General features: G+C 46.0%; 1 protein-coding gene across 2 annotated transcripts in view; it reads left to right on the forward strand.

Moving 5' to 3' along the window:
* Positions 1-21,929, forward strand: part of COL28A1 (collagen type XXVIII alpha 1 chain) — a 195,040-nt gene extending 173,111 nt beyond the window's left edge. For both annotated transcript variants that reach the window (XM_008261700.4, XM_051852947.2), the window contains exons 31-35: positions 1,103-1,139; positions 4,142-4,690; positions 6,376-6,533; positions 18,064-18,265; positions 19,805-21,929. In XM_008261700.4, the coding sequence (XP_008259922.3) occupies positions 1,103-1,139; positions 4,142-4,690; positions 6,376-6,533; positions 18,064-18,265; positions 19,805-19,977 (1,119 nt within the window). In that variant the 3' untranslated portion in view covers positions 19,978-21,929. The remainder of the gene's footprint in view (positions 1-1,102; positions 1,140-4,141; positions 4,691-6,375; positions 6,534-18,063; positions 18,266-19,804) is intronic.
* The last annotated feature ends 434 nt before the right edge of the window (positions 21,930-22,363 follow it).

The following is a 22,363-nucleotide window of genomic DNA, read 5'->3' on the forward strand; positions in this document are numbered from 1 at the left end:
GAAAAACTAAGGTATACAGACCTCATGCATTTCATATATACAGATTTAGGAACATAATGATTCTTCCCACCCTACCCTCCTCCTGCCAGTGCTCCCACCCTTCTTCCTTCTCTCTCTCCTATTCCCACTCTTAATTTTTCCAAAGATTTATTTTCTATTTACTTTATGCTCATAAGATTAACCTTACAGTTAGTAAAGAGTTCAACAAATAGCATGAGGAAAAAAAAAAAAAACACTATTCCTCAACAGTAGAGACAGGGGCTGTAAATAATCATTGAATCTCAAAGTGTCAATTCCAGACTTTATTATTGCACCTGTTAAGCTTTATTTTCTTAGACTGGGCCCGCTGCACCTTCCTGCTGAGATCTGCATTTCCATGACTTGTCCCTTTTGGCTGCACGTCTTTGGTAAATGTAGCATCTTGCCTTGTGTAGTCTCATCCTAGTGGCCAGTAAACATGCTGCACAGGGTAGGTTTTCCTGTGGTTCCCAGGAGGCTTCTAAGGGAGCCGATGGCAGCAGGTCAAGGGAAGAGCATTTGGGAACACAGGAGCGTTTTCTAGAAGAGCCCAAGTTAGAGTATTCAGAAGCTGAGGAGGGAGCTTGCTTAACTGGGGCATAGTACCGTGATGGGGAGGGAGGGATACACCATAGAGTAGGTTCTCATTAGGCCCTGGTGCAAGTCTTGATTGCTCTGCACACACGGTTTAAATCGTAAAACTGACTGCACATGCTGCACCATGCCATTGGAGGGAGTGCTTAGTGGGGGCTCTGTGTGCGTTCGCCTCACTTAATCTACACCACAGCCCTGGGTCACAGACAATGCTAGGTCACCTGATGGCCAAGGTCACACAGCTGATAAATGCTAGAGCTGCTGTTTGAATTCCAAAAGTCTGAGCTGTTAAGTTTTATAGCTCATACCCATTTCAGTTATGACATATTACATCCGACTTCTAACTTCCATGCTATATTATTTTCTGCAGTGGAAGGAGTAAGTCAAATGGCCCAATGCTGATTGTAATAAGACATATCTCTTATGACTACAAGAAAACATATTATAGTCATATCTTCAATGCTAATATGGTTTTCTTATTTTCCTCCAGAGAGAAGAAATCATCAAACTTATTGTTGAAATATGCGGTAAGATTTGATTACCAAAATCCACCCATCGCTTTAAAGTAGCAGCTCACTATGGTGAGATGGTGTGCTCATCCAGAAGATGTGTGATAATTCAGATGGTGGAAAGTGTGAAGCTCATTTCCAAAGTCAGTGAGAAACAGAAAGGTAGCAGCCAGAGAGGCCATGGGATTCCTGGAGCATGGTCTACCCAGGCTGGTTAAAGAGCGTGAAGGGGCCGGCGCCGTGGCTCACTAGGCTAATCCTCCGCCTTGCGGCGCCGGCACACCGGGTTCTGGTCCCGGTCGGGGCGCCGGATTCTGTCCCGGTTGCCCCTCTTCCAGGCCAGCCCTCTGCTGTGGCCAGGGAGTGCAGTGGAGGATGGCCCAGGTGCTTGGGTCCTGCACCCCATGGGAGACCAGGAAAAGCACCTGGCTCCTGGCTCCTGCCATCGGATCAGCGCGGTGCGCCGGCCGCAGCGCGCCGGCCGCGGCGGCCATTGGAGGGTGAACCAACGGCAAAGGAAGACCTTTCTCTCTGTCTGTCTCTCTCTCACTGTCCACTCTGCCTGTCAAAAAAAAAAAAAAAAAAAAAAAAAAAAAAAAAAAAAAAGAGCGTGAAGGTACCAGCCTAGGGGGTGTGGGCAGCTGGATGTTTGGTAAACACCATGGCTATTTGCCCACAGTGGCATTTACCTGCGCTTGGGAAGAAAAACCCCACAAAGGAAATATGACTGCCAGAGCCCAGCTGGTATCTGAGTTGGCCTGGTTGGTGGCTCTGATATTCATGTTTTTCCTGAAGCCAAGAAGTCGTTCTGAATCTCTGGGGTTGCACTTGTCGGAGCAGGAAAGCAGAGGCAGGGGTCGCCATGATTTGCAACTATGTCTAAATGCTTCAGGCTGAAAGACTTAGACTTAAAATAGAGGAAGTCAGGGAAAGAAATTCGTCAATAGGCAGGAGATGAACAGAATAACAATGAAGGAAACATTGTTTTTTTTTTTTTAAGATTTATTTATTTATTTGAAAGAGTTACACAGGAGAGGAGAGGGGAGGGGAGGGGAGGGAGAGAGGAAGGGAAGGGGAGAGAGAGAGAGAGACAGAGACAGAGACAGAGATAGAGACAGGTCTTCCATCCACTGGTTCACTCCCCAGATGGTCACAATGGCCGGAGCTATTCCAATCCGGAGCCAGGAGCCAGGAGCCTCCTCCAGGTCTCCCTTGTGGGTGTAGGAGCCCAAGGACTTGGGCCATCTTCTACTGCTTTCCCAGGCCATAGCAGAGAGCTGGATCGGAAGAGGAGTAGCCAGGACTAGAACCGGTGCCCATATGGGATGCCTGCACTTCAGGCCAGGGTGTTAACCCACTGAGCCACAGCGCCAGCCCCAACATTAGTGTTTAAAGTGGGAGGGATGGGGCTGGCGACGTGGCTCACTTGGTTAATCCTCCGCCTGTGGCGCCAGCATCCCATATGGGTGCCAGGTTCTAGTCCCGATTGCTCCTCTTCCAGTTAGCTCTCTGCTGTGGCCCAGGAAAGCAGTAGAAGATGGCCCAAGTCCTTGGACCTTGCACCTGCATGGGAGACCAGGAAGAAGCACCTGGCTCCTGGCTTCGGATTAGCACAGTGCTGGCCGTGGCGGCCATTTGGGGTGTGAACCAATGGAAAGCAGACCTTTCTCTCTGTCTCTCTCTCTCTCACTGTCTATAACTCTACCTGTCAAATAAATTAAAAAAAAAATGGGAGGGACATCACTGTCCTTCTGTACACAGGGTCCTGGAATTGGTTTGCCCCCGCCCCCTTTCTGAACTTAAGAATAGCCTGGCTTTCTGTGGCTTCTGGCATCTGGAAGCCCCGGGAAAACAGCACATGGTTTCCTGATGATTTTCTACAGCAGGTTGTTGGGCAACGTGAGTGTACAAATCCAGAAGCAGTGCCTGATCATTTGTGTTTCCTGCTCACTCTGGTGCTGGTTTTGAATGGTTGTTTGTTGACCTAAGGAGAAATTGACCAGTGACCAGTTCTGTGTAGGGCGACTCCCCTCAAAACTTTCATAATCTGGACAAAGTGCAAGGCTCCCTGAGAACCAGGAAGTCTCCATAATTGTCACTGTGGAGGACAGAGACATGACCCACAGCAGTTAGGGGAGGTGTGTCTGTGCACAGCTGAAGCACCCAACCCTTCCTGCACGGTGGACACTGTCATCCCATTATTTCATCTATTGGCCATGCCAGTGAGCAAATCTCCATTTCCATGGAGCAATATGGTAGAAGGCTGGGACATCAACTTTCAGATTTAGATTAAATCCATATGGAGGAATGATGAAAAACAAATTTAGGGCGGTGGTTACCTTTTGAGAGAAGGAGAGGAATGTATTTAAGAAGGCCTACATAGAGCATGCTCACTCTTTCAAAGTATTTTATATTGTAATCTAAGAAATGAGCCCGTAGATATTTGTTATTTTATCAAAGACAGTATGTTTTTTCCTAGGATGTTATGTTTGAAAAAGAGTCAAGTCTAGGAACCAGAAGGGAGGCAATTGTCAGTTATTTTTATTTTTATTTTTTTTTAAAGATTTATTTATTTGAGAGGCAGAGCTACAGAGAGAGGGAGAGACAGAGAGAAAGGTCTTTTGTCTACTGGTTCACTCCCCAAATGGCCACAATGGCTGGAGTTGGACCAATCTGAAGCCAGGAGAAGGAGCCTCCCCCAGGGCCCCAACACAGGTGCAGGGGCCCAAGCATTTGGGCCATCTTCTACTGCTTTCCCAGGCCATAGTAGAGAGCTGGATAAGAAGAGGAGCAGCCAGGACATGTACTGGCACCCATATGGGATGCCAGTGCCACAGGTGGAGGCTTGGTCCACTACACCACAACACAAGTCCCATTTGTCAGCTATTTTTACAGTCACAGAAAAGAAAAATTGATATTCAGGCCTCAGGTGCATCCTTTCTCTTCTCACCCCCCCCCCCCCCCCCGCCACTATGATGCACTCAGTCTGCAATGCTTTGATTTTTTCGTTTATCGTTTAGGTTGCGGGCCCAAATGCCAGGTGCCCTCCCTAGAGCTGGTGTTTGTGATTGATAGCTCGGAAAGTGTGGGGCCAAAGAACTTCCAGATCGTCAAAGATCTGGTGAAGACTCTGGCTGACCGGATTGCCGTAGACCTTGCCACAACCCGCATTGGCATAATCAACTATAGCCATCAGGTGGAGGAGGTGGCCAATTTGAAGCATTTCTCCAGCAAGGATGACTTCAAGCTGGCCGTGGACAACATGCAATACCTGGGGGAAGGCACCTACACAGCCACGGCTCTCCAAGCAGCCAACAACATGTTCAAGGATGCAAGGCCAGGCATAGAGAAGGTGGCCTTGGTCATCACCGATGGGCAGAGAGATTCCCGAGATCCAAAGAACCTGACTGAGGTGGTGAAGGAAGCCCGGAACATCAGTGTGGAGACATTTGTAATTGGGGTGGTGATGAAAAATGACCCCAACTTTGACATGTTCCACCGGGAAATGATTTTGATTGCTACTGACCCGCAACACGTCTCTCTGTTTGACAACTTCTTTGCCCTGCAAGGTAAGCCTGGCTTCCCCGGGAGAAGGAATTGATGCTGTTCTTCCGGGTGTCCCATCACTGGACCAGCTGGACCACAGCAGGAAATCAAAAGGCTCCCAAGGTTCACGCCAGGGTTCAATTGTAGCGCACGAACCCCGGAAGGCATCTTTGGCTTTAGAGGGTACATCCGTTGTTTTTATTCACACGCAGCAAATGCTGAGTCGGACTCGGAGTTGTTCACCTCCAGTGTCCCTGCTCCATGGACAGGGATTGAAGAGAGAGAATAGGACTTGGAGGGACTGCTAAGATCGGTTCATGTCCAGAAAGTTACCTAACTGGAATGAATGGTGGAGCAAGCCAGCGGCAAGACAAAACACAACCCCAGAATTAAAATAAAGCATTGAATGAGGTGTTATGGTAATGGAAAGAGATGAGAAACACAAGTACCTGGGATTTTCTATTCTGTTTTAGTGAAACGCAGAAAGCAGTGAGTAGATAGGTTGATGTCAGAAATTTATCACAAAGAATAACCTTTAGCTCGTCCCCATGCAGTCAGTGTTAATCCATGAGCTCCATATGCTAATTTTACCCTTTCACCATAACTGGTATTTACTAATGAGGCAGCCCAAGATGCTGACTCATCTGCAATTAAATCATGGTCAGTGTCGGTTCACAGGAAATACACTCCAGTTATTTGGAAACTGATGACTCACCCTGATAGGGCATGTACCTGGCAAGCGTGTGAAGGGAGAGGCTTCAGCGGGGCTCCGCTGGGGGCTCCGCTGTGCCTTCCAGCCTCCCGACGCGCTGAGCGCAGACGCTTGGGGCTTCAGGCGCTGCCTGCCCCAGGGCGGCACAGCCGGCTCAGGAGCTTCCATGTTCACCTCCCCTCCTTCTCCAGGGCTTTCTAACCTGGGGTTCTAACTCCTCGTCACCCATGTAGGTGACCGGCGGGTTTATTGGCTACAATCCATCCCACCGGGCTGTTCATGTGGTGGAATGGCCCAAGAATTATACATTCCCGGGAAAAATTATATTTTAATGACTGAAGAACTTTATTCTCTTATTTGAAGGCATTAATAATTTGTTAGAAGCAAGAACCAGTGAGGAATGTATTTTTAAAGTGCCTGGCCTTTTGCTAGTGCTAAAATCAGAAATATAGCCTATTCAGCTTCTTTTTTGAAAAAAATTTCATCTGTGTATTTTCCTTTTATTTGAAAAGGAGGAGGAAAAAGAGAGATCTTGCCCAAATGCCTGCCACAGCCAGGGCTAGGCCAGGCTGAAGCAAGGATGCTGGACCTCCAACTGGGTTTCCCACAGGGGTGGCAGGAACCCCAATATGGGCATCAACACCTGCTGCTTCCCAGGGTGTACAATGAAGGAAGCTGGATAAGGGGGGGGGGGCAGGACTCAACCAAGCCCTTTGATATGGAATGCAGGTGTGCTAAGCAGTGTCTTAACCATTGTGCCAAACACTCACCCCTCTGTTCAACTTCTTATGGATGAGGTTAGCTTTTGGCATAGAGTAATTCACAGTTAAGTGATTTGTTGGGCAAACAATCAATAAGATAATTCTGTTGCCTCTTTGTGCACATGTTATTAAATTAATTTATTTTAGGTGATCTCTTACAGAGGATGTAGAAATTCTAAGTTCAAGACTAGATTTTAAGTAATTTTTCATTTCATCTCCCTTTTTCACTTCTAAGAAATGCTGAAGCAAAGATTGTCTCGGAAAATTTGTAAGAAGTTTGATAAATACTTTTATGAAGTTTTTGGTTCTCCTGCTCTTCAACCTGGACTTGGGATGTCAGGGGGAAAACTCAGTGAATCCACTCCGGAGCCGTGGAAGGAAGTTTTGGCATCGGTAGGTGGCTGTCTTGTCTGCTCTGTGGACCGATAGTGGTGCGTTCTGTCTGTATCACCAGAGGCCGTCTTGCCTGGTGTGGTCAAGGATCAGCTGGGGAATTCTCAGGCTCTTAGTTCTCAGTTTTAGCACCTCAAATCCAGACTTCCAGTTGATAGCTCTGGAATAAACATGAAACTGTGATTTTTAAAAAGGCCCTATTTTATAGATCTTTTAAAATTCAGCATTGAAAATGCTAGTTTATAGCATACCACTGCCATGGCCACATTGTCACGTGCACTGGGATAGCGAACGCAGCACTGCTTGTCTTCACCCGCTGATCATGCTTTCAGGTTCCTTGGTACCAGACTACAGCTCTCTCTCCCATCTGCGCACCTGCTCCCCACTCTGTACTCTCTTGAGGGTTTTTCAAGTGACACCCTCCCAGCCTGCGAGCCACGGTGTGCTCAGAGTGGGGACTGGAAGGGAGACTGTGTGTTCAAGCTCCCAGTCACGTTGCTTGAGAAGAACTACCTCCTGCACGAACTGAGCCGAATGTGTCTGTCCTCATGGCAAGCTTCCGGGGATGGACCTGGGCCAATCAGATCATGAGCGACTGTTAGGTTCTTTTGGGTAAAAACAAGGGAGCCTCTAATAGTTATAGCTAACTGGGTGCTGTAGCCCCTTGCCCACGAAGTTATAACTAAAGCAAGTCTAGGTTGATTTCTGTTGCACATATGGATGTCCCCTGGCTAGCCTGCACACAGCTGTCGTGCCCTGTCCCCTAGTTCAGTGAAGTTCCTGCACAGTCCTTTCGTGAAGGCTTCCTGTGCACGGAGGATTCATGAGCAAGTGCAGCAGTATTCGAGCATCTGGATTCAGCTAACTGTAGTTAGACAGAGGCCCGGAGCACACCCAGCTCAGTAGCTGGATGCAGCACCATCGAGGAATCAGGACTGCGATGCCATGCTGAAGGGCATAGACTACAGGAGTCACTCATCAGACTTCAATTTCTTTTTAGTCAACTCCATTGACTTCAGTAGGAAAAGAACAATGGTGAATAACAGATGTAAACACCACAAATATGTTGATGAATGCTGCCTCGTAAGGGATGTAGTGAAGATACTTCTCACTTCCCATTATTTTGTAGCTTTCAGGCCCTCCACCTCGGTGTCATAACCTAGAAAGTTATTATATATTACCTCCTCATTCCACTTGTATACCTGTTCTGGGGAACCTAGTAAAAATAATAAACATGGGACTGTATTTGTTTATATTTGTGCTCACTGTATATCTTCCCATCGATTTACATAGCCAGTTTGGAAACCCACATTTCAAGCCAAATAAATAATCCAGTGCCAAGCAAAGTCCAGTTTCTAATCCAATATTGAGCAAATGTATTAATCTCACTTAAGTTAAAATATTTTCAACCAAAATACAGTAGGGCTTCAAAGGGTCCAGAAAATATGCAGTTTCTTTTAATTCCAATTTTCCATGAATTTCGATGCCCCTCACTGCTTGTATTTAACTTATGACCTCTATCGCTTATTTAAAGTGCTCAGCTGAGTATGTGTGCATGAATTAAGGATGAGGTCATAATCAATTTATCTTGTGGTACTATTTGCACTTTCCAAGGAGAACAGTATTTGTCCATCCTAAGCCATGGATGTAGAGGATCTTCTGAACCAATGCATAATTAATTGCATAAACTTCATCTAGAACACTTCAGCATCTCTTTTTGGTTCTTTAGGTTTCACTCCTTCGCATTAGTCCTGCTGCAAGCAAGCAGTTGGCATTAACTGCAGGGCCATCAATGAAGTCTAAATCCATTTCCAAGATGAAGCAATTGATAATTATATCCAGATTTCTACCAATTGCTCTGACTCCTTGCTGTTGCTCAGCTGTACTTCCTTCATGCCCTATCGCTGACTTCAAGATTACCATGAGGCTGGGTCCCTTTGCTGGGCAACCTAAGAAATACTCTACTCAGGATTTAGTTTTCTGACATAAAGTAAAGCCATTCACAACATTTATTTTTTGACCAGTCTGGCATGAGATTCAAAAAAATAAAATAAAATTTGACAAAATGCTATATTAGCAGTAAAATTGATATACACAGGCATTTCTTTTTTGATGTTGTTGTTTTTATTTTTTAATTAAGACTATTTGTGCTCCCACACACGAGGGAGAACCTGCAAAGTTTGTCTTTCTGTGTCCGGCTTGCTTCACTCAACGTGATGCCCTTCAGTTGCATCCATTCTGATTAGGATTTCATTCTTTTTTATAGCTGAACAATGCTCTATTTTATATGTGTGTGTGTATATTTTTCTTTCTTTATTCATTCAGCTTATGATGGATACCTTGACTGATTCCACATTTTGCCTATTGTAAACAGTGCTGCTACAAATGGTGGCATGGTTGTCTCTTTGATACCATGTGTCTTTTGGGTATATACCCAGTAGTGGGATTGCTGGGGCATATGGCAGGTCTATTTCTAGTTTTTAAAGAAATCTCCATGCTGTTTTCCACAGTGGCACCTCCAAATGCCTTCACCCTTGGGATTCAGGTTTTAATGTATGCATGATGGAAGGACAGGAACACAATGGAGACAATGGAGGACTTCACAGAGGAGGTGGCATTGAGCCACATTAGTGGAGGGAATGGCGTTTGTAGCAGGGGGAGCATGTGGGCAATGGGACATTCCAAATTGCATGGCTTTGAAGAAGGACGGGCAGCTCAGGCTAATTGCAGCCCAGGGTGTGTGTGCTGAACAGTAAGAGTTAAAGCTGAGTAGATAGGCTGGCGCCGCGGCTCACTAGGCTAATCCTCCGCCTTGCGGCGCCGGCACACCGGGTTCTAGTCCCGGTTGGGGCGCCAGATTCTGTCCCGGTTGCCCCTCTTCCAGGCCAGCCCTCTGCTGTGGCCAGGGAGTGCAGTGGAGGATGGCCCAAGTACTTGGGCCCTGCACCCCATGGGAGACCAGGAAAAGTACCTGGCTCCTGCCATTGGATCATCGCGGTGCGCGGGCAAAGGAAGACCTTTCTCTCTGTCTCTCTCTCACTGTCCACTCTGCCTGTCAAAAAAAAAAAAAAAAAAAAAAGCTGGGTAGATAATCTGAGGACTAATTGTGATCGCTTCATGTGTTCAGCTGCGGAGCGTAAACTTGGTTCATAGCCAGGCAGCCGAGAGCCAACAAAGGTGATTTTTAAAAATTATTTATTTGTGTTTATTTGAAAGGCAGAGAGAGGGGGAGGGAGATTGATTGAGTGCCTATCCATTGGTTTATTCTTTTTGTTTGTTTTTAAGATTTATTTGTTTACTTGAAAGGCAGAGTTAGACAGAGAGAGGTCGAGACAGAGAGAGGTCTTCTATCCACTGGTTCACTCCCCAAATGGCCGCAACAGCCGGGGATGGGACAGGCCGAAGTCAGCAGCCAGGAGCTTCTTCCTGGTTTCCCACAGAGGTGCAGGGGCCCAAGGACTTGGGCCATCTTCCACTGCTTTCCCAGGCTATAGCAGAGAGCTGGATTGGAAGTGGAGCAGCCGGGAGTCGCACCCATATGGGATGCCGGCACTGCAGGTGGCAGCTTCACCTGCTACACCAAAAGAGGCATTTTTAAAGGAAAGGTTGCATTTGGTTCACAGAAGCCAAAAACGCTGGACGCAGTGTCAAGATAACCAAGAGAAGAGCTGGGGAGACCGGAGGCTGGGTTCAAGGTGTGGTAGTCCAGGTGGGAAACAATGAGGCCCTAAGAGAGGGAATAAAATCGAGTTGTAGCAGTTCTGAAAGTCGATCATAGGGTAGAACTAGAAGGATTTAGCAGTTTTGGTGTGACTATTGGATTTCTAGCTTTAGGGTGGGATGGATTAAAATACCATATGGAGGAAGAGTAGGACTTCTGCAAGGAAATAGTTGAGTTTGCACCATATTGAGTGCCTGAGGGTCACAGAATGGACATGCCTCTGGTCTCATGTCCCAGGGCATCTGACAGCCCCATGAGACAAGTGACACTAGCAGGCTATGACAGATGAAGCATTCTAGTGGCTGGTGAGGGAAGAGCATAAGAAGAGTGATGGGTAAATAGTGTCGCTTGGTAGCTAAGAGTCATATGGAGGAGGAAACTGGGCATCTGCTAGGTCTTTCTAGGGGTGCTAATGATTAAGATGGTAAGAGCTTGCCATGATCTTGAACCTGGATAATGCATCTTGTCTCTAGGCTTTCTTACTCTGGCTGACTGCACCAAGGCAAAACTGAAGTTTTAAATAATTAATTTCCTAATATTTAGCCTGAAGATACATTAATGTATTTATATCCACATCTAAATCTGTGAGGGTACCCCAGAGTTTAGAGGAAAATGAGATTAAAATATAAGGTTATTTTGATGCAAAACCATTTTTTCCTGATTTTGAAGATACTGCAATTTTTATATAGTTCAGTGACTTTTCAACATTATGCAGCTGTTTGGCCACAATGCACATTTTCAATGAACTGTTAGATTTCATTTATTTTTGCTTATTTGAAAAGCAAGAGACAAAGACAGAAATGGATAGACAGAGATTTTTTATCTGGTTCACTTATCACATGCCCACAACAGCCAGGGGTAGGCTGAGCCAGAAACTTAATCTGGATCTTGCACTTGGGTGGCAGGGACACAAACACTTGAGCCATCACCTGCTGCCTCGTTTGGTGTGTGTTAGCCAGAATCTGGAATCCGAAGCAGAGCCAAGACTTGAACCTAGGCTCTCTGCTGTGGGATGTGGGCATGCCAAGTGGTGTCTTACCCACTGTGCAAATGCCCATTCCCCTTATAAAGTTTTTAAAGACCCCCATTCATGAATTGCAAAAAACTTTTGCACCAAAATACACTTGTATTTCAGTTTGGTTTTCCATGAGCTTTGTGAAATACCCTAGTGTAAATATGCAGTAAATGCACTCACAAATACAAAAACATTTTTATGTCTCTCTGCACTCACCACTGCCTCTAATAAATGTAATTGCAGTATCCAAACATCTAAAATGAAGGGAATCTGTCAAAACTTTCATTTCTTAGATTGCTCCCAAGTACACTCTAAGTAATATTGCAAAACAAGAAAACAGTTCTCTTAGAAGTCCCATTTTCCTTTCCGTGTCTCTCTTTCTTTTATTTTTCTTAATTTTTTTTCATTTCTTTGAAAGGTAGAGTTACAGACACGGAGACAGAGGAACAGAAAGAAAGCTCTTCCACCCGCTGGTTCACCCCCCAAATGGCTGCAATGGCTGGAGCTGGTCCAGTCCGAAGCCAGGAGCTTCTCCTGGTCTCCCATGGGGTGCAGGGCCCAAGGACTCGGGCCATCCTCCACTGCACTCCCTGGCCACAGCAGAGAGCTGACCTGGAAGAGGGGCAACCGGGACAGAATCCGGCGCCCCGACCGGGACTAGAACCTGGTGTGCCGGCGCCGCAAGGCGGAGGATTAGCCTAGTGAGCCGCGGCGCCGGCCCGATGGCATATTTTAACCTGGTGCCAAGCCTCTGGGATAGTACAGCTGGAAAAATAACATGTTTGAGTGCATCTATATTTTCTTCTAATGTTCTATGCAAGGAACATTATGTAGTTGCTCAATCATATCATATCGAGTGATAAGTGAAGTGGCTGAATCAAAGGCTATGATCAATGCTCTTGAAACTTTCAGCACCTAGTGTTCAGTTTATTTCAGTTTCTTCACTGATGGGAAAATTATGTTGCTTTCCTGCTGTCAGATTTTGTATTTTATAAGTGGCCTTGACAAATCACCTACCCAGGTATGTTTGTATTGATCAATACCACCATTTGACTAATTTATGAAATGAAATTAATAATCTCATTGTGGAGGTCAAACAATTCAAATTGTTGGATACAACCTTGTGTAACAACAAATTGTTAGTGTTATTGTCGTGTGCAGGTGCTCGGGCACCCTTGTATAATGCTAATAATAGACTTACTGTCCTTAGGATAGGAAATGCTCCTGTCCCAATGAAGAGAAAACAGGAGCAGCAACATACGCTGTCACCTGAGCTGGGACACGGCCTTGTGGTCTCGGTGCTGGACCACAGCACTTGTTATTTCAGAAACTGGGATGCATGTTTGATGCAGGTGATCTTGAAATGCTGTCTTTGGCCGGCGCCACGGCTCAATAGGTTAATCCTCTGCCTGCAGCGCCAGCACCCTGGGTTCTAGTCCCGGTCAGGGCATCGGATTCTGTCCTGGTTGCTCCTCTTCCAGTCCAGCTCTCTGCTGTGGCCCAGGAGTGCAGTGGAGGATGGCCCGAGTCCTTGGACCCTGTACCCCATGGGAGACCAGGAGAAGCACCTGGCTCCTGGCTTTGTATCAGCATTATGTGCCGGCTGCAGCGCACCGACCGCGGCGGCCATTGGAGGATGAACCAACGGCAAAAGGAAGACCTTTCTCTCTGTCTCTCTCTCTCACTGTCCACTCTGCCTGTCAAAAAAGAAAAAAAAAGAAAAAAGAAAGAAAGAAAGAAATGCTGTCTTTTACACCTGTGGTTAGTCGCATGACGAGTGATTCCTTAGAAGTGAAGCCTGACATAGGAGAGTCCCCCGTTTTCTTGAGGCCTCAGCTTCCTGTCTGTCAAGGCAGGGAGTCACCCCCACAGTGCCAGTCCTCCGCTGTGAGGATACATTACAGCAGCCAGTAGGTCCGCTGAACAGTGCCAGAACCGGGAGCATCGCCCTAGTGCGGGAGGAAGTTACACACGAACAAATCCTGCGCTCTACCCTCCGTGAGAGCGGGAAGCCTGGGGCAGTTGGGGACGAGCAGCCCCAGCTCCAGGTGTCCCGAAGGTGCTCAGCACCCATGGAAGGCAGCTGAAGAGCCTTCCATCTGTGTACATGCGATTGCTGAGCCACCTGGCAAAGACAAGGTATCCCCGGTCAGCTCCTCTCAGGAGCTCCAAGTCGCTGGCTGTGGAGCCAGCGGGCAGAGGCCAGATCCCTGCGGCTGAATGGGGGAGACTCTGACCCCACTGCTGGGAGAATACTAGGTCTGAGCACAGAGGCCAGTGCAGGTGATCATTAGTATTCATCCAGGGCAGACATGAGCTCAGATGGGAAGCGTTTGTGTGTGATCTGTGAAAGGCACTGGGCCGTAAATTACGAGGAGAAACCAGAAACCAAGAGACCTGCAGGAATCGCCTGGTGCCTGCTCAGTCCGAATCCCCCTCAGCTCCTGCGTGCTTGCTTCGTCCTCTTACAGACAAGCCGGAAGGCTGAAGGCAGTGACGTCAGCACATCTGCTTGTCCAGCTGCATGGAGCAATCCCGAACTCCAGTTGTCGGTCCCCACCCCCGAGGCTCTTCTTTTGCATCTTTGACTGTGGTGGGCCCCTGCATGAAGCTGAGGCTGGCCCTGTCCTCCGGGACCGGGCAGGCGGCAGGAAGAGTCTGGCAGAGCTGATTGGCAGGCTTGTATCTGTAGGCTTTTGAATGAGAAACAAGTGCAGGAATCCAGCCGACAAGCACCCAAGCGTCCACCCCAGAAGTAACGGAGCGTCCCTGTGTCCACTGCTCCAGCTTCAGATGAATTCCAAGTCCAGTGGGTTTCCCTCTGGATCTCCCCACCCCCTCCTCTCTACAGAGACTCCCACTGGCATACATTTAGCATGTTTTCTGCCAATGGAGTTTGGAAGAGTTAAATCTCCTCTCTCAGAGTTGGGAGGTACAGTGGGGCCTAATCTTTCTTCTTGTCTTAAAGATGATGACATTAATGCCTAGAGGGAATGAATAATCCACATTTGTCTCTCTACCCCCTCTCTTTGCACATCTTTATCAAGTTCAGTGTCAAGATGAGAGTGACGGAGACTCTGACCCATTGTGCAATTTATTCAGTGGCTACTGTTGGCCTCTTGTATGCTATGGAGATTTAAAAAGAAAAGAAAAAGGAGAAAGGAGGGAAGAAAGAACGATGTTGTGTGGTTTAATTTCTCTTGCTGGAGAAGTGCTACTTACACACATGAAACAGGAAAGATGAAAGATGGAAGAGAGGAGATTTCTTCTTTATCCTCCTTCCATCTCAAGTTCATTGGCTGGGGGTGTGTATCTGAGACGGTGAGACAGATTCGTAAGAGAAAAAGAAACATGGTTATTAGCATGTGTACACATAGAAGCACTAGGGATGAGGAACCCAAAAGGATGGTTACAACTTGAGCTTTATTTTGCATCTCATCAACAGAACAGTAACCTTTCGAGGGTGACAAGTCACAGGAGGGGAGCTCAGAGTTTCTGGAATAGCACATGGAGGGAAGGGCAGTAGATGGGGGTCAGTGGAAGACAAGGTTTCCTTGGTGAAGTTCATGATGGGCACCCCTCTGGTGCTGTCTCTGATGATCTAGACTTCTCTCTTTACACATTTATGTTCTGCTTTTAGGCAAAGAGGAGTAGGAAGAGAGCTTTTCTTGGATCCGCTGCTTGCCAGTTGTCTTGAACTCCATCAATATCCCAATGTGGCATTTTTTGTAGGGGTGGCATCTTCTGTCACCATGTCATAGACTGGGGCTAGGGGTTGAATTCCATGTGACCAGGGCCAAGGACGGGAGAGACACAGTAATGTGTATCATCTCGAAGGCGGACAAGAGCCCTGACTGGGGTGGTGCAGGAGGTTTTGCAGATGGGGACCAGCTTTTCCGAGGCTGTGCTGGAAGGGTTGCTTTTGAGCGCCTGCTGCGCAATGGAGAGGAGGAAGGAGCGAAAGGTGGCGGCTGTGAGTTGAAGAGGGTGAGGTTATAGACAGGTGCAGGGACAGAGTGTGGAGAGGCTCTGTCCAGCGGCTGAAGTTTTCCTCTGTCAACCTGATAATACCTAATTTTGCAATCATAGTAGCTAGGGAATGGTGATATTTTAGGGAAAGAGACTCCTAGTGGGTGTGCAAATTTGTAAACAGATTTTGGAGGGTACTTTGTCTCAAAGCCTCAAATATGCACGTTCTTTTGGTCCAGGAAATAGTCAAAAAACTCACTGTGGTTATGTATATTATATATTTAAAACTGCTTTAGAATCCTGGTGAACTGTATAGAATGATCATAGCTTAGTAACTAAAAATAGGTACCATGCCAAGTTAAACATACGATTTGTTATTGTTGCTGTTGTTTAAAAAAGTGTATGCTTATAGGAAAAGCATCTTGGAGCTGGTATTATGGCGTAATGGGTTAAGCTGTCACCTGTGATGCCAGCATCCCATATGGGTGCTGGTTCAAGGCCCAGCTGCTCCACTTCCGATCCAGCTACTTGCTAATGCACCTGGTAAAGCAGTGGAAGATGGCCCAAGTATTTGGACCCCTGCACCCACATGGGAGACCTGGATGAAGCTCCTGGCTCCTGGCTTCTGCCTGGCCCAGCCTTGGCTATTGCAGCCTTTGGGAGAGTAAACCAGTGGATTGAAGATCTCTCTCTCTGTCTCTGTCTCTCTCTCTCCCCCTCCCCCTCCCCCTCCCCCTCCCCCTCCCTCTCCCTCTCTGTAACTCTACCTGTCAAATAAATAAAATAAATCTTAAAAAAACACATTTTTAAAAAATAAAAAGTCTGGGGAAAAATATGCCTGAAAGTCAACAATTTTTGTCTCTGGAAGGTAGAATTATCTCAAATTTCTATTCTTTCTGCTTCTCTATATTTTCTGAAATTCCTTTCAATGAACATATTTGCTTTTGGAATAAGGATGAAAATTATAAAAATTGCAAACCATAATGATTATGGATTTATTTAAAGAATCTAAAATCTCATTGAATCTAAAGATTGTTGACATTATTTTCATTTATAAAAAAATTATTTTTGCTTGTTTTAGGACCTGTGGAATACTATTACCATCACCAAAATCCCCAAAAGATTATGTGATTAAGAAAAGACACATATTCTTAAACTGCCAAGAAGTAAAGAGTAACGTATAAGGCCTCAGAACCTAAACAAAGTAAAGATTTAAATTCTGAGTAACCTCTATTAAGAAAACCTTGCTGAGACAGGTGTTTAGTGTACTGCAGGTGGTTAAGACACTGGACATGGCTGTTCCACTTCTGATCCAGCTCTCTGCTCTGACCTGGGAAAGCAGTGGAGAATGGCCCCAGTACTTGGGCCCCTGCACCTGCAGGGGAAACCAGGGGGAAACTCCTGGCTCCTGGCTTCAGATCAGCCCAACTCTGGCCATTGCAGCCATTTGGGGAGTGAAGCAGTGGATGGAGAACCTTTCTCCTTCTCTGTCTCTCTCTCTGCCTCTGCCTCTCTGTAACTCTACCTTTTAAGCACATAAATATGGGGCCGGCACTGTGGTGCAGTGGGTTAACGCCTTGGCCTGAAGCGCCGGCATCCCATATGGGTACCGGTTCTAGTCCCAGCTGCTCCTCTTCCAGTCTAGCTCTCTGCTATGGCCTGGGAAAGCAGTGGAGGATAGCCCAAGTCCTTGGGCCCCTGGACCCACGTGGGAGACCAGGAAGAAACTCCTGGCTCCTGGCTTCTGGCTTCGGATCGGCGAAGCTCTGGCCATTGTGGCTATCTGGGGAGTGAACCATCAGACAGAAGACTTCTTTCTCTCTGCCTCTCCTCTCTCTGTGTAACTCTGACTTTCAAATTAATAAATCTTTAAAAAAATACGTAAATAAAAAATCTTAAAAAAAAGACTGGGGACACCCTCATTCCCATATCAAAATGCCTGGGTTCAGGTCTTGCCTCTGTTCTTGATTCGAGCTTCCTGTTAAGGCCAACGCTAGGTCCCTACCACTTATGTGGGAGACCCGGAATGTTTTTCCAGTTCCCGGTTTTGCCTGGCAGAGCCCTGGCTTTTGTGGGCATTTGGAGAGTGAACAGGTAGACGGGAGAGAGCTCTCTGCTTCTCAAATTAGAAAAGAAAAGGAAAACAAAACAAAAGAGGGAAGGGAAAGGAAGGAGCGGGAAGGGGAGGAGAGGGCAGGGCAGGGCAGGGAGTTCCTTAGGTAGCAAACACTTCTCAGAACTTCTTGGAAGCCAAGCCTCTTCAGCCTTTGGCACTGGCTGGCATCTGGGTAATGAGAAGGGCAGGCAGGGGCGTGTCCGGCTGAGACTTGTGTATGCAGTCCAATAGATGGCAGGAGTTGTTCCTGGTTTTATTTTACCTGCTTTATTGTCCCACAATCCCCCAAGTCTTAAAACTGATTAGGCTCACGGCAGATGTTTTGGAATATATTGTTAAGTTCTCCAGTGTTAAGAAATGGAAAGAAAAGGGCCATGGACAAAAAAAAAGTAAAGAAATTAGTGATTGTTTCCCCTCCTCATAGCAGTGACTAAGAAGAGAATGAAGACAAAGGGCTCCCAAGGTCACACCTCTCGCACCCTGTGTGCAGGTCTCCACCTGGGTGTTCAGGAATGCGTGATACAGAGGGGAAGGTGTTATTTCCTGAGCTTTGACTTGAAATAGTTCCTTCCGGGGACTTGGGGAGATGCAGGAAAGCTGAACTTTTCCTTAAATGTTCTACAAAGCAAGGTAGCTTTTTAAACTCGGTATTTTTATAAACAAAAATGTGACTTTGTGTGTGTGTGTGTGTGTGTGTGTGTGTGTGTAGGTCAGTGTCCCTGGAGTTCCGGACGAGGAGAAGGAACCTTCAGAGCCTACATGGGCAGATGGCTTGGTTGCCACTACTTCACTGGAGGCCGCCACCCGCCACGGGCCATTGCTCAGCCCTGATCTGCATGGGGCAGAGGCTGTGGAGACCAGAACTCCAAGCCCTACACTGATTTTACAGCCAGGAAGTCTGGTGCACAAAGGTAAGAGATACCTGCTAATCAGCTGCTGTGGCTACAAATTGAGGAAAGCAGAAGAAGGGTGGTCTCTAGAATGTCACCCAGAGAGAAAATACTGTAACTCCAAATAGGAGAGGAAGAAGATTCTTCCCCTGCTGGATTGTATACAGAATTTGGAAACTGGATAGCTGGGCAATAAGTATGGTCTTTAGAAATTTTTGAAGCTCTTAAGGTATTTATTATTATTTTAATATAAATGCCCTTAGGGTTGTGTTCTCTTGTTTGCCATGGACCCTACTGCTCCCTATTGTCTCACCTGTACTCTTTTACACTTGTAGACATTTGCGTTTTTGATTCCTTGATTAAACAAAAAAGAGAAAAGAAAAAAAAAGCCAAAACCTAAATTCTGATCCATCAGCCTATTTTTATGGAGTTAATATCTACAGAAAACCTGTTCTCAAGTGTGTATTTTCTATAGAACACACGGAAGATGCAATATCCTTGCTCAAAGGAAGCTTAGATTGTCTTGAAAACAATTACACGGAATGCAGTGTTTGGTTTGAGTAACAGATATACTGCAGATCCGCTGCTTTCCACTTGCTCCAAGGAGTCTTCACCGGAGAGGGAGATTTAGATGTTCGTTTTAGAAAAGAAATGAACCAAGACAGTCTCCAAATCTGGGCAAGTGACTGAAGGCAATGGAGAGAGGGCTGGCTTTGCTGTAGAGAGAAGCAGCTTTTGACATTTAAACCTTCTCTCAGAATTCAAGAACCAGAGAGCCATTGCCTACTTGGCCTTCTCTTTGGGCTTCTCCCACCTACGAACGACGTCCTCAAGTAGGAAACCCCACAATGAAAGGGATCCACCCACTGGGGAGCTCTGGTTGGATGGCCGCCTCCGTATGGGTGGCTTCCTTGTTTGGGCCCTGCGGTGCTTTCGTGCAGTTGGTGCATTTCTGAAATTCATCTGTGAACTGACATTTGGAAGTCCTATCACGTTTTTCAGTTGTTGGAAGAGCTGCTCTTTGAAAAAGAGAATTGGGATTAAAGAGAACCCTGTTTGGCTTCTTTTGAAACAAAGAATGTTCGTTTTTTCAGTAGGCACAACGACACGTGATATGAGTGATGTTCTCTGTGAACAAACTGGGAGGAAATGTGCACAGAGGCTGAAGTCATTCCATCCCAAATATTCATTTACTTTTAGAACAAATCCAAAGTAAACGAAAGGAGTCCCATCTTTTCCCGTGGACACATCTCCATGAAACTGTTAGCCCGTGAACTCACACCCTTGCCTCAGGGAAATGGGCATTTCAGGGATGTTTCGAGAAGATCAAAACCTTTTCTGTTTCTAAGGTGCTGACCGTCTAGTGGTGGAGTTTCTGGTGGTGAAGGTCTATTTCCGGCATTCGCCAACTCTTCTTTGGCTAGCTTGAAGCCATGCTTTCTCAATTAGTCTGTTAGTGTGCACGGAGGATAAATATTTTAATAACTCTATAAAGCTCTTATTCTTTTAATTCTTTGGTTCAATCCCCAATTCTAACACAGGATCCTTTTCACTCTGCAGATCCCAGGTGTGGGGAGGCCCTGCAGCCTGGCACCTGTACGGACTACGTGGTCCGCTGGTACTACGACAAGCAGGTCAACTCTTGCGCCCGCTTTTGGTTCAGTGGCTGCAACGGCTCAGGAAACAGATTCAACAGTGAAAAGGAATGCCAAGAGATCTGCATTCAGGACTGAGCAAGGGAATCGTCTCCATCAAGAGCCTAGAAAGAGCCTCTGTAACGTCACCATACTCACCCAGTACAAATAAAGGACCGCCTTCCAGCGTGTGCTGAGTGTTTACAGCTTGGGAACACGAGCCAACCCTCGCAGCAGCCTAGGGTGCAGGATTCTCAGGCACACATGCGGATGAGGACCCTGAGGCTCTGTGAGGTCTGGTAACCGGACACCCCAATAACGATGGCAGAGCAGGGGATGTGCACTTGGGGCTGTGTAATTTTGATGCCCATCTGCTTCCCAGCAGGCATTGCAGTTTGGATGCCTGTGAATTCCTGTTGCACGAATTATCTCAGATTAAATCTCCAACCCCGCCCACACCCACCCCCTTCCCTCCCCCAGCTCTGCTAGTAGGGAAAGGTAGGTGGTGACGGAAGATCACTGGCTGGGACACGAGAAGTGATGGGAACAGGTTTGTGTAGGCGTGCTGGGCAGGGGTTGGAATGAGGAAGCTGGTTCCAGTTTTGTCACACATGCCTTGAAAATGGTAACAGAAACCAATCTGAGTTAAAATTACTTAACACCAATGATCACAGCCCATTCCTCTGACATATTTTTATAACAAAGATTTATTGGGTGTTTGAACTATGTATTTAAACAAAGGAGCATTTCACCTGCTTCCTTTCAGTTTTATGGGGGTAGAATGAGAAGGCATTTGGCAGGCATGATCCACCTGGAGCTCACATCTAGTCTTTAAAAAAATTATGTATTTATTTGAGAGGCAGAAACACAGATGTCAGGTCAAAGCCAGGAACTCAATGCAGGTCTCTCACAGGGCTGGCAGGCACCCAAGTACTTGAACTATCACTGCTGCCTCCCAGGGTGCACAGTAGCAGGAAGCGAGAGTCAGAATCCAGAGCTGGGAGTTGGACCAAGGCACCCCAATTCACCACGCAAGCGTCTTAACCACTAGGCCCACCCGATGCCCACCCCTTGTATATGCTTTTGAGCAGGGTTTTTCAAAGATAGGATTCACACTGAAAAATGAGCCACCAAATTAAAATGTAAGTAATGGAGAGTTAGAATTGGCTCTGTCGTTTTGTGAAAGTTTTGTGAGGTTGAGTCTGGGGAGACCATGCCTTCTGAGCTGAGCTCAGAGAGCGTTTGTGTGGATTATCTCACGACACAGCTCTTCTCAGACCTGTGACCTTCCTTCCAGTTCAACAGTCCAAAAAAGAGCCATCATAGCAACACTAATATTAGTTTGAGGGACTTAAATAATAATTGACAAAAGAATACAGGCAACACACTTGTAAGTTACAAACACACCAGTGAGGTGAACACCAGTAAACACTTGGAGAATGAACCAAATATTCACAATGCTATTGAGGCCACCTGGCTCCCTCCGCTATCCAAGCTGCCTGTTCCGTGCCAGGGGTATCGCATCTTGAACTTCAGTGTGTACGCTGTCAGTTCACGGTTAGTGTGTTCTGTGTATCTCCAAACAATGCCTTTTCAGTCTTGCGGACTTTAGAGCTTTCTCAAAGTGGTGCCTTGTGCCAGCCTGCTGCAATTGCTGTGTCTGTCAATGAGATAATTGATCCATGTGTCTTATCATATATAAAATGCATGCCTAAATAATTTAGTGTTTTAAACTTTAGAACATTTGTATCATAATATATAATTCTCCCAGCCTGCCAGGTTATCATAATCCACATATTCATTTACTTCCACAGTTATGTAGTATCTATGAGAATACAGCACAATCTATTTAACCATTATTGACTCTGTGATCAATTTAATTGCTTCTATTTCAGATTTTTCACTGTTCCACCAATGTTGCTGTGAATGCTTTTATTTATGTCTCTGAGTGCAAATATGCCGGTGTTTTTCTAGGGTATAGGCTCCAGAGTAGAATTGCTAAATTTCAAGGTATGTAAATGTTCAAAACCAGTCAATCATATCAAATTTTTTGATGTGTTCGTGTCAAATTATTATAAATTTTCACCAGTCAATTGAGAGATTTTCCATTGCTTGATAACTTTGTCAGCACTTGGTGTTGTCAGATTTCTTAATTTTGTTGATATAGATGTAAAATGGCATTTTATTTTAATTTATCATTTCTCTGATAGCAGTCCTACTATATGTGTTTACTGTCGTGCTGCTGCTGCTTTGAAGTGTCTGTATACAACTGGAGAGGACTTTTTTCTATTGAGTTGTCTTTTATTGAATTCTTAGAGTTCTCATGTATTCGGAGAGTACATTCTTTGCTTACTATTCATGTTGCTAACATCTTTGTAACTTGTCTTTTTGCCTTTTGTTTTAATGAATGGAAGTTCTTAATTTTTAAAAAAAGTTCATGGAATATTCACCTATCTTTTTGAAGAATTATTCAGTTGAGAGTCAG

Source organism: Oryctolagus cuniculus, chromosome 16, assembly GCF_964237555.1.
Source record: "Oryctolagus cuniculus chromosome 16, mOryCun1.1, whole genome shotgun sequence".
Taxonomy (NCBI): Eukaryota; Metazoa; Chordata; class Mammalia; order Lagomorpha; family Leporidae; genus Oryctolagus; species Oryctolagus cuniculus.